At 47.1% G+C, this 12,304-nt stretch overlaps 1 protein-coding gene across 2 annotated transcripts in view; it reads left to right on the top strand.

Moving 5' to 3' along the window:
• Nucleotides 1–12,304, top strand: part of LOC147108726 (peroxidasin homolog) — a 287,308-nt gene that overhangs the window by 254,378 nt on the left and 20,626 nt on the right. For both annotated transcript variants that reach the window (XM_086005483.1, XM_086005485.1), the window contains exons 18-20: nt 832–966; nt 2,473–2,681; nt 11,799–11,922. In XM_086005483.1, coding sequence (XP_085861609.1) covers nt 832–966; nt 2,473–2,681; nt 11,799–11,922 — 468 coding nt within the window. The remainder of the gene's footprint in view (nt 1–831; nt 967–2,472; nt 2,682–11,798; nt 11,923–12,304) is intronic.

The raw sequence follows: 12,304 nt of genomic DNA, 5'->3' as shown, positions 1-12,304 counted from the left end.
CAAGGGATATGGGGAGAAGGCAGAGACAGGGTACTGAATTTGGATGATCAGCCATGATCTCATTGAATGGCGGAGCAGGCTCGAAGGGCCGAATGGCCTACTCCTGCTCCTATCTTCTATGTTTCTATGGGTGAGGTTGGTGGGGGAGGGGGCGGGGGTCCGATCCCCAGGGGGTCCAAGCCCGGGGGGAGGTTCCAATCCCCTGGAAGGGGGTCCAAGCGTTGTGGGGGTGGGTAGTAGAGCTCGATCCTGGGGGAGGGGCGTGCGATCCCCGGGGCCGAGTCGCAATCCTGGGGAGGGAAGGGAGTTTTCCAGGCCAGAGGGGTGGGGTCCGAACCCCGACCCCTGGGAGGTCCAGGCTGATGGTGGGGGAGCTTGGAGAGCCAGGATGAAGCACTCCTGCTCCTCCCGGCCCACAAGGATTGCTTCCCGAGGCTGAGGCCGCCTCGTTGCAGCTACCAGGAATCCTGAGCCCTAGGATCCCTGGCTGCCTGCAGTAAAACCCGCAAAGCAGGTTAAAGTAGAGGCTTCAGGCCTCAATATAATATGCAAATTGCCAAACCGTCTCTTGGCAGCAGGTTGGCTGCCCGGGCCCGCCCCGTCCCTCCTGAGTAAAAAGTGAAAGTGGGCAGGTTGGGGGTCGGGGTTCACATTTTTTCAACTTTCACTTCCCCTGCGCGCCCTCCCCCGCACCCACTCTTACCTCCTGAAAATTCTGGCCACTATCTTTCATTGGTAATTTGCTTAGATTGGTTTGTGACTAACTAGTACTGACTGCATAACACAAGTCTTTATTTATCTTACCAATAGCTAACCTTACTGCTGTTGTAGGTTATATGGCACCCCACGGAATATAGACCTTTGGCCGGCACTGATGGTAGAAGATTTGATACCTGGCACAAGAGTGGGACCCGTGCTGCTTTGCCTGCTCAGTACTCAATTCCGTAGACTAAGGGATGGAGACAGGTAAATATACAGAATGTTGTGTTGTGCTTATGAATTTTTCATACCAGTAGTAATTCATTGCTGGATTCGTTTTTGTGAAAGAGTCAAGTGGAGGGTTGTGGGACACCGTTTAGCATGTTTGCTTGTCAATCCCAATTAAAGCTGTGCCTCGTCCTGTGCCTGCTGCATATTGTGTTTGTAGAATCCATTATTCTGCTTGCATAAGGATATTGAAGGGATCAAAAAAAAGATGCAAAAATACGAGATTATTTTTTACACATGTAAAGAACATTGGTGTAAACTGCAAGCATAAAAAAGGATATACTTAGAAGTAACTGATAAAGATGCATAGTTTTATGGAAACTTATACAGTAGGGTATGATTGTACAGCTGGTGGTAGCCCTCCAGTATCTCACCCAAGTATCCATTCTGAACAATGAGTGTTAATCACAAGATAAATACAGATAACAAATACCATTCTGCCTATATTAGCTCATCAATCCATCATCTGTTTTACTGCTATTTACATTGACAGTATTACTGCTTGCCCCCAGAGAGTGAGATCAATGTTTTAAACAAACTTCATTTTTGACACCACATTTACAATTTCTATTCCCAGTTTCTACCCTGTCCCATCCCCGACCTCCCACCCCACCCCCCTGTTGCCACATCTAATAAAAAAAATCATTTCATGCTTTTTGTTGAACTCTTTGACTATAGGGAGTAGATGGGAATCATGTCCAAGTCTGACACTGTGCTTATTGAGGACGCCCTTGCACAAATACTTCCGGGGGGGGGGGGCGGTCATGAGATGCTGATCAGGCACACTGGCCGAGGAATGCTGAGGCAAACTATAGTGCCTCCGTTACTAGCTCAGCACAAGCCATAGGTGGAAAGAGAGATGTTCCTGGTCTGATTGACTCAGCCTTGCACTGCCTGGTGCATTCAAAGAAAGAAAGACTTGCATTTATATAGCACCTCAAGATGTCTGAAAGTGCTTTACAGCCAATAAATTACCTTTTTAAGTGTAGTCACTGTAGTAATGTCGGATTATCATTGAAAGTACCCTTAGAACAATGTTATTGTAAATAGTTGAAGTTAGAAACGTTCATATTCTGAGACGGAGTCCAACATAAGGTGGCGCTGATGCACCTCATCGTGAAGTGGCTGTATGTGAGCTTGCACCAGCAAATTATGGGTCTTAGCTGGGCCATTAGCCACTGAATTGTCGAGGCAGCTGAAATACTGATCCCCTGATGTGTTTGTTTAGTGTTACAGTAAAAATGGTTGTAGCCTTTTACCATAGGCAAAACTACCTATCGATGGTGTTGCTATATCGATTTAAATCTATCAGGAAAAACTACCCATTATATCAATAGTACCAGCAGTAGGTTGTTAGCTTGGTGAATAGTTAAGTTCTGGGTATCTTCCACTGGGGACAAAGGCTTGTCGATCCAATAATGTCCGCAATCTTTTTGTATTGGGAGAACTGTTGCGACAATTGAAAAATGATTTGTATTTTCTCAGATTCTGGTATGAAAATCCAGGAGTCTTCACCCCCGCCCAGGTAACTCAGATAAAGCAAGCCTCACTCGCACGAGTCATGTGTGACAATGGAGACAACATCCAGCAGGTTCAACCAGATGTCTTCAGGATGGCAAATTATCCTCAGGGCTTTGTCAGCTGCTGGGAAATTCCACGCATCGACCTGCGGATGTGGCAGGACTGCTGTGAAGGTAAAGTTTGGTAAAAGTGAAATCTCTTTAGTTACTGGCCCATTTTATTGTTCACCTGCAGTTAGTATGTGTGTTTTTGTAAAAAAAAAAGTACCCTTAGAACAGTGTTGTAAATAGTTGAAGTTGGAGGTTTTCATGTTTTAGTAAGGTGGGTGGATGTGAGTTCGCACCAGCAAATTATGGGTCCCTGAATGAAAGCTAAACCATCCTGGCTACTCTCATGCACAATAGAAAAGGCACCAGGTTGACTACTGTTCCTCTCAGTTTACCCATGGGTACACCGGCTGAAGAAATGGAGAAAATAAGTTAAAAATTAATAGGGAGAATATTTTTTTAATTAATTGCATGTCTGGATTAATGGTGGATAATTCGTTTTGAGGAAGGGCCTTCCTTTCTGTGGCCTTTGTTGTACGTTGCAGTGCTAGAAAGCTCTCTGACCATTTTAGGACTCTAGTGTAATTGAGGCTCATTAACTGGCACTGCTTCACTTGTGTAAGCTTATGCTGCCTGTAGTCAGTGGCATGTCATAGGAACATATGACCAAGAGTAGGCCATTCAGCCACTCAAGCCTGTTCCTCCATTCAGTTAGAACGTGGCTGACCTGTACCTCAACTCCATTTACCTGCCTTTTCTCCATGTCCCTTGATACTTTTACCTAACAAAAATCTTATCAATCTCAGTCTTGAAAATTTGGGTCTGCTCACATGTAAATCTCTGTAACAGCATGAGTCTACTGGTGCAATGAAGAGGAGACTCGGGGCAGTAAGTATATAGACTTGTTTGCAGTGTGCTTCATGGCACTGTGTTGGCAGTTTATGTACTGATTCCTGGGAAACAGGAACCGCACTGCATCTCTCTAATATCTGATTACCTACTAACGTGGTCCTGCTGGAGGTGTAGCAAATTGAACGGGAGTGGAATTCAGTTGGTGTAATCTAGAAATTCCATGCCGAATATACATTGACAGAATGTGGCATAATAATCATAGTATAACAGTGAAATACGAGTACTTGCATGATAATCATTGGGCTTATGTAATAGGTTCAGCTTATTTAACCATCCTAAATATTTCTATGTCTGTGTTTAGTGCGATGATTAAGGAATTATGAACTTATATTTGCAGAATAATTTGCTGTTAGAATGCATTCTGGATCTGAGAAAAACAAAATATTAACCAGTATTGTTGTTGTATTCCCGAAGTACATAAATCCCTCTCGCACTGAGGATTCTGACTGCAGTAAATGATTACGTACACATAATACATCTCATTAGTTAAAACATCATGATCATTTATAATACCTGTTGGAAAGCACAATCCATCCCCTACTGAGTGGTGAACTTTTCCTGTCCGTGCAGCTGTATGATACAGCAGCTCGTGTGTTTTTTGTGAATAAGCTTTTTCTTTATATACAGCCCCAGTGCTGACAGTGCTACACCACCGAGAAACATTTATAACCCTAATAGAATAACTTGAAGGAATGTTGGAGTAATACTTGATTATACTGCAGAGTAAATATTGGCTTGACATGTTTTAAATTAAAACATTGTGTCAGGCTACAATTCCCAGTTTCAAATGTACACGTGATTTTGGACAAAGTGTCAGCTGTTTTCTGGCTTTGTGGATGGAAGCCAATTGGAACATGGACCAGATGCAGCTCTGTGACGTTTTTGCTTCCATCTAGTGGCAAGAGCAAAAATAGACTTGAGCACAGATAGATTTGAAGGAGTGCTGCCTTTAAAGTAAAGTGTTTGGCAAACAGGCAGACTGGGGGGAAATTTTACTTCCCAACGTGCTTGGAGTGTCCGGTAGCACACAGAAAACCTGGAAGCCTGGGATTCCCCGCACATTGTGGAGATTTAACTCCACAGTATGCGACTCTTGGCCCTGTCTAATTCCCTGTCCGGAAGTCAGTCAGATTGACAGGCTTGGCTTCCAGTCAGGCGGGGGGGGGGGGCGTCGGAGGAGGCTGCAGGACCAGGTAGGTCCGATTCCTGAGCCGGGGGGGTGGGGGGGTCTGATCCCAAGAGTGTCTGATCCCTGACCCCGGTGGTGGGGGTGGGGGTGGTCTGATCTCCGACCCCAGGGGGTGTCCGATCCTGGGGAGGGTCTGAACCCCAACCCCGGGAGGGGTTTGATCCCTGAATTCGGGGGTCTGATCTCTGACACCAGGGGTGGTCCGATCCCCAATACTGGGTGGGTGGTGGGTGTGATCCAATTGTGGGGTAGCTTGGGGGGCCAGAAGGAAGCACTCCTGGCCCACATGGAGTGCTCCCCGAGGCTGTCCTCACCCCGCCGGCCATAATAAAACCCGTAATGCCAGTTAAATCCAGCCTCATTAACATATTTAAAATGCCATCCCGCCTCCTGGGAGCGAGTTGGCTGCCCGCCCCTTGTCCCGCCACAGTAAACCCCGGAAGTCGGTGGGTTGGAGCCGGCCGACCTGACACATTTGGAATTTTTGCCGATTTAACCTTCCACCCACTCCCACCCGCTCACCTATGTTAAAATTCCCCCCATTGGTGTAAATTGAGCTGCAAAGTATTATTGTGTTTTCACATGATGCGAGCTGCCTGTGAGTTTTGTTACCATGTTCCACTTTTCTCGCTTTCCAACAAAAACAATGTGTGTCTTAAATGACCAATAATTATTTTGTTAACAGCAACTTGTATTTTTATAGCGCCTTGAATGTAGTAAAATGTTCCACGGCGCTTTACAGGAGCGTTATCAAACAAAATTTGACACCGAGCCACATAAGGAGATATTAGGATAGGCAACCAAAAACTTGGTTAAAGAGGTAGGTTTTAAGGAGCGCCTTAAAAGAGGAGAGCGAGGTGGAGAGGGGTAGGGAGGGAATTTCAGAGCTTTGGACCAAGGCATCTGAAGGCACGGCCACTAGTGGTGGGGCGATTAAAATCGGGAATGTGCAAGAGGGTAGAATTGGAGGAGTGCAGAAATCTCGGAAGGTTGTAGGGCTGGAGGAGGTTGCAGAGATGGAGGAGAGAGGTTGGAGGAGGATGGTGTGATCAACTGTGTCAAAGGCTGCAAACAGCTTGGGAAGTATGAGGAGGGATAGTTTACCACGGTCACAGTCACATTAGTTGTCATTGTGACTTTGATGAGGGTCGTTCAGTGCTGTGGCAGGGGTGCAATCCTGATTGGAGGGGTTCAAATATGGAGTTGCGAGAAAGATGGGCACGGATTTGGGAGGCGAATACATGTTCAAGGCATGGAGGGAGACAAAAAAAAGGAAAAGAATTTTTAAATCGAGGGGTTGCCGGACCGTGAGCCAATGTTGGTCAGCAAGCACAGGAGTGATGGGTGAACGGGACTTGGTGCGAGTTAGGATACGAGCAATAGGGTTTTGAATGACTTCAAGTTTATGGAGGGTGGAATGTGGGAGGCCAGCCAGAAGAGTTTTAGAATAGTCAAGTCTAGAGATAACAAAGGCATGCATGAGGGTTTCAGCAGCAGATGAGTTGAGGCAGGGGCGAGATGGGCGATGTTACAGAGGTCAAAGTAGGCGGTCTTGGTGATGCAGCAGATATATAGTCGGAAGCTCATCTCAGGGTTAAAATGGATGGCAAGGTTGCAAACGGTCTGGTTCAGCCTCAGACAGTGACCAAGGAGAAGGATGGAGTCTGGCAAGGGAACGGAGTTTGTGGCAGGGACCAAAGAACAATGGCTTTGGTCTTCCCACTATTTAGTTGGAGGAAATTTCTGCTCATCCGGGACCGGACAAGCAGCGTGACAAATCTGAGCTAGTGGAGGGATCGAGAGAGGTGGTGGTGAGGTAGAGTTGGGATTCGTCGCCGTACATGTGGAACCTGGTGTCGTGTTTAAGGATGACATCACTGAGGGGCAACATGTAGGTGAGAAATAGGAGGGGGCCAAGGATAGTTTCTTAGGGGTCTCCAGAGGTAACAGTACAGGAGCAGGAAGAGAAGCCATTGCAGGTGATTCTCTAGCTACAACTGGATAGATAAGAATGGAACCAGGTGAGGGCAGTCCCACCCAGTGGACAATGGAGGAGAAGCATTGAAGGAGGATAATGTGGTCAACCGTGGCAAAGGCTGCAGACAGGACGAGAAGGATGATGAGGGATAGTTTACCATGGTCACAGTCACATTGGATGCCATTAGTGACTTTGATGGCCATTTCGTTACCGTGGCATGGGCAGAAACCTGATTGTAGGGATTCAAACATGGAGTTGCGGGAAAGATGGGCGTGGATTTTGGAGGTGACAACACGTTCAAGGACTTTGGAAAGGAAAGGGAGGTTGGGGATGGGAAGGTAGTTTGCAAGAACGGAGGGGTCAAGGGTGGGTTTTTTGAGGAGAGGAGTGATAACAGGAGATTTGAGGGGGAGGGGGACAGTACCCGAGGAAAAGGAACAATATCAGTTAATACGGGGGGGCTAGTAAGGGAAGTTGGATGGTAAGCAGTTTGGTTGGAATAGAGCCGAGGGAGCAGGAGGTGGGTTTCATGGACAAGATGAGCTCAGAGAGGGCATGAGGGGAGATAGGAGAGAAATTAGAGAAAGATGCGAGTTCAGGGCTAGGGCATGGGGGAACCTTAGGGGAAATTTGACTTGGGCTATGGGAAGGGAGGGAAAGAAGCAACAGAGGCAGCTGAACGGATAACGACAAAAAAGTCCATGAGCTCCTCGCACTTATTGTTGGAGGTAAGGGTGGAGAAGGCAGGGGAGAGGGGTTGGAGAAGACGGTTTGTAGTGGAGAAGAGAAGCCAGGGATTATCTTTTGATTCCAGGATGACCCTGGAATAGTAAACAGTTTTGGCAAAGGAGAGCAGGACCCAATAGTGCTTTATTTGGTCCAGCCAGACCTGGTGATGAATGGCTAAACCAGTTGTCCCCCATAAACGTTCAAGTCCATGACCCTTGGATTCAAGGGAGTGAGTATGAGGGCCATACCAGGGGGAACGCGCAAGGTGAGAGAGAGTAAGGGTTTCAGTGGGGACAAGGACATCAAAGGTGGAGGTGAGGGTGTCATTGAGCTGCAGAAATGTCATGGTGAATGGAGCACCAAAGGCTTAGACAGTTGGGAATTGGAACGTGCAGTTGTAAGTCACTTGAGGGAGAGTTTTTTTTCCAGGAGCAGACACGTAAGGAAGTGGGGTTGGGAGGGGGAAGGGAGATGTGAGTGGAAAGGGGTACAGGGAAGTTATCTGTGATTGACATGATGGGAGTAGAGAGGCCATGTGAGATGGCAAGATCGAGGGGGTGGCCGTAAATTTGGATAAATTGAGTTTTTATGGAGGGAGAGATTAAGGGAGAATAGGAGGGCAGTGAACGCCGAGGGGAGGGGACATGATGAGTTGAGATAGAGGTTGAAATCACTGAGGGTGAGAAGTCGCTCAGTGCAGAGGCTAAGGGAGGAAGCAGTGAAGATATCTCGGTGAGAAAATTGTTGTGGTACTTGGGGGGGGCGGTAAAGAACGAGGATTTTAAAGGCGAGACGAGAGGGGCGGAACAAGGTGAGATGCTCAAAGGAGGAGACGGTGCCAGAGGAGTACGGGGACAGACCAACTTGTGATTTGGTGATAAGATGCACACTACCACTGTAACGGTCTGGACAGGGCAAGTGGTGGAAGGTATAGCCAGGTGGGGAGGCTTCATTAAGGGGAAAGGTGTCATCACCTGTCAGCCAAGTTTCCGTCAGGGTCATGATGTTGATGCAATCATCCACAGTAAGCTTAAGGATGGCAAGGGCCTTGCTCACAAGTGAACAGACATTCTGGAGGGTGAGTGGAGCGGGGCGGTGATAATTGATCCGCTGGCAGAGTAAACAGTGTCAGCACTGGTAGGGATGAGTGGGACGGGAAGGTGTTTGGCAAGATTGACCCCAGTGGGTGTGCTGGGCGGGAAGGTCGGTGAGAGAGTAGGATGGGGCAGTTGGAGTTGCTGCTCATAAGAAGGCAGTGATGAGTGCCTCGATGGGCCCTTCGGAGGATGTCAAGAGAGGCACAGAGGGGAAACTGAGAGGGAGTAAATCCTGAGATGGGGGCAGGAGAGTAGGTAGGGTGAGGAGTGCTGAAGGGTTGGGGTAGGGATTTGCAGAGGCAGAGTACCCGAGAAGGGAGAAATGAAAGGAGGCATGACGACAGCAGAGAGGAAACTGGGGTCGTGGGGGGGGGGGGGGGCGGGGAGGGTAAAGAGGAAAGAAGACTAAAGGGGAGAAAAAGGGAAATAGAAGTGATGGGCTCAGGGAAAAATAGTCCAGGGGGAGTGCCTTTTGGAGAAAATAATAATCTGAGCAGATTCTTTTCCAATTGTTAAAAATGAAATGTTTCTTACTAGCATGGAGAGAAACCTGCACAGTGAAGCAAATCATGTCACATACACTTTATCATATGACATCACTGTAATGAAAATCAGCCATTATTTTTCTCATTTATCTTCATTTATCTTTACTAAGATTAACAGCATCCGTTCAGCTGCCTCCACTGTTTTCCCCCTTCTTACCAAGGCAAACCTCCCCCAAGGGTCCCCTTTCCTTAGCCTGAACCCGTGTTTCTCTCTAGTTTCTCTCTCATCTCCCCTCATGACTGCACCAAGAGACTGACCTCCTGCTCCCTTGTTCCCATTCACTAAACTAATAACCGCCCAACTTCCCCTCCTGGCCCCCATGTTAGCTGACATTGTAAATGGTTGCTGCTCCTCCCATCCCTTTCAAAACCACCATCATCAAGCCCCTCCTCAAAATCCTACCCTTGACCTCTGTGCCCTTGCAAGTTAATGCCCCATCTCCAATCTACCTTTTCTCTCAAAGGTCCGTAATGTGTTGTCGACCCGCAACTCCATGTTTAAAACTCTGTGTTGCCACAGCACTGAATCTGCCCTAAAGTCACAAATAACATCTTCTGTGACTATCACCATGGTGCATTTTCCCTCCTCATTCCTCCTCGACCTCTCTGCGGTCTTTGACACGATAGACCACATCATCCTCCTTGAATGCCTCTCCTCCGTTGTCCAGCTCAGCTGGAATGCTTGGTTCTATTCTTAGCTATCCAATCTTAGCCAGAGCATCTGCAGCACTGGCTTCTCTTCCCATCTCCACACCCTTGCCTCTGGAGCCCCTCAAGAATCTATCCTAATTTACATGCTTAACCTTGGTGACATCCTCCTCAGACATGGTGTCAGCTGCGGCTCAGTGGGTAGCACACTCGCCTCCAAGTCAGAAGGTTGTGGGTTCAAGTCCCACTCCAGGGACTTGAGCACATAAAGCTAGGCTGACACTCCAGTGCAGCCCTGAGGGAGTGCTGCACTGTCGGAGGTGCTGTCTTTCGGATGAGACGTTAAACCTGCTCTCTCAAGTGGACGTAAAAGATCCCATGGCACTATTTCGAAGAAGAGCAGGGGAGTTATCCCCGGTGTCCTGGCCAACATTTATCCCTCAACCAACATTATCTGGTCATTATCACATTGCTGTTTGTGGGAGCTTTCTGTGCATAAATTGGCGCATTTCCCACATTAAAATAGTGACTACACTTCAAAAGTACTTGTTGGCTGTAAAACACTTTGAGACGTCCGGTGATCATGAAAGGCGCTATATAAATGCAAGTCTTTCCTTCCACGTGTATGCTCAGCTCTATCTCTCCATCACCACTCTCGACCCCCCCTTGTCAGATTGCTTGTCCGATATCTAGTCTTGAATGAGCTGCAATTTCCTCCAGTTAAACATTGGGAAGATCTAATCCATCATCTTTAGCCCCCAGCACAAAATCCTTACCCTCGCCACCGAATTCATCCTCCTCTCTGGTCACCATTTCAGGCTGAAACAGACTGTTCGCAACCTCTGCATCTTATTCAACACTAAGCTGAGCACCTGACTCCATATCCTCTCCATCACAAAGACTGCCTACTTTCACCTCCATAACATTGCCATCATCTGCCGCATCAGCCCATCTGCTGCTGAAGCCCTCATTCATGACATTGTCACCTCCAGACTTGTATATTCCAATACTCTCCTAGCCTAGCCAACTTACCATCCTCCACCAGCTCATCCAAAACTCTACTGCCTGTATCCTATCGTGCACCAAATCACACTCACCCATCACCTCTGTCCTCGCTTACCTACGTTGGTTCCTGATCCCCCAACGCTTCAAATTTTTAATTCTCATCCTCGTGCTTAAATCCCTTCATGGCCTCACCCTTCCTTCTCTCTGTAAGCTCCTCCCACCCTGAGCTGTCCGTTCCTCTGACTCTGATCTCGTGCATCCCCCCTCCTCCCTTCACATTCCCACTGTGTCTTCAGCTGCCTAGGCCCCACACTCTGGAATTCCCTCACTAAACCACTCCACCTTCCTCGCCTCCTTGAAAACCCACCTTAAAACCCACCTCTGACCAAGCTTTCAGTCACCAATGCAAATATCTCTCTTTGGCTTGGTGTTCATTTTTTGAATATTCTTCTGAAGCGCCTTGGGATGTTATTTCATGTTAAAAGGCGCTATATAAATGTAAGTTTTCTTGGTACTGGAAGAGAAAATGAGTAAACATAAGTCACGTACTTAATAATAAAAGTTGAACAGAAATAAACAGGCATGAATTAAGCAGTAGCATGTTGAGCACCAACACACTGTGCCACAGAGAGATAGGACATATGTTTACATGATCCTTCATGTCCTAACTCATGAATCTCAGCTACGTTGGGTGTCACCTGGTAGAAGCCAAATCTTTTCCCACTGGCAAAAAAGAGAAAGTAGGAAAGAAAGTCGCCCTTGAACTGCTATCATGCTCCACTGAGCATCCTCTTCCAGAATGGCAGATTCCGAGTCTTGGCCTTGGGTGATGGAAGGAGAGGAGGAGGAGTAGTATGGAAGAATACTTATAAAATAGGGAATCTCTTGTGAATTAGTGGGAACAGAGCGAAAACCCAAATGTACAAAGTTGCCAATAGTCTTTCACATCATTCAACTATAAGAAGGGAAATGCAGTCTGGTGTCAGTAGGATCAGTGAATCTCATTTTAATATGTATGTTGAAAATATTTGATTATTGTGAATAAAAATCTTGGAGGAGAAAGTGAAGGGCATCGCCTTTTACAGAACTGGAACTGTTAGGTGCTGATAGTAATGCAGTGAAATGTTTTTATTTGTCTAGACTGTACAACTCGGGGACAATTCAATACTCTGTCACAAAGATTCCGCAGCAAGCGTTCAGAAGAGTTTAGTTTCCCAGAAGCCAAATCTGCAAACCACAAACGGGTGACAAAACAAACTGAGAGGTAATTGAAATGGCAGTTTAAAGGAACATTCCCCAATTGTGCTGCAGGAAAACTAAATTAACCCTTTTAACAATTTCTGTGCAAAACCTGGAAGGGAATAATAACTCCAGTGTTCTGTGTGTGCCTTGATGTCTATGCTAATGTGAGTGAGTAATCAAATTAATTCTGTTGGAGTACAGTGTCAGCTGTGGCTCCGTTGGTAGCACACTCGCCTCTGAGTCAGAAGGTTGTGGGTTCAAGTCCCACTCCAGGGACCTGAGCACATAAAGCTAGACTGACACTCCAGTGCAGTGTCGGAGATGCCGTCTTTCAGATGAGACGTTAAACCGAGGCCCCGTCTGCGCTCTCAGGTGGACGGAAAAGATCCCATGGCACTATTTCG

Source organism: Somniosus microcephalus, chromosome 13 (assembly GCF_052327205.1).
Source record: "Somniosus microcephalus isolate GS21.2 chromosome 13, FLI_Smic_1.0, whole genome shotgun sequence".
Classification (NCBI taxonomy): domain Eukaryota; kingdom Metazoa; phylum Chordata; class Chondrichthyes; order Squaliformes; family Somniosidae; genus Somniosus; species Somniosus microcephalus.
This window is presented reverse-complemented; position numbering and strand designations above follow the sequence as displayed.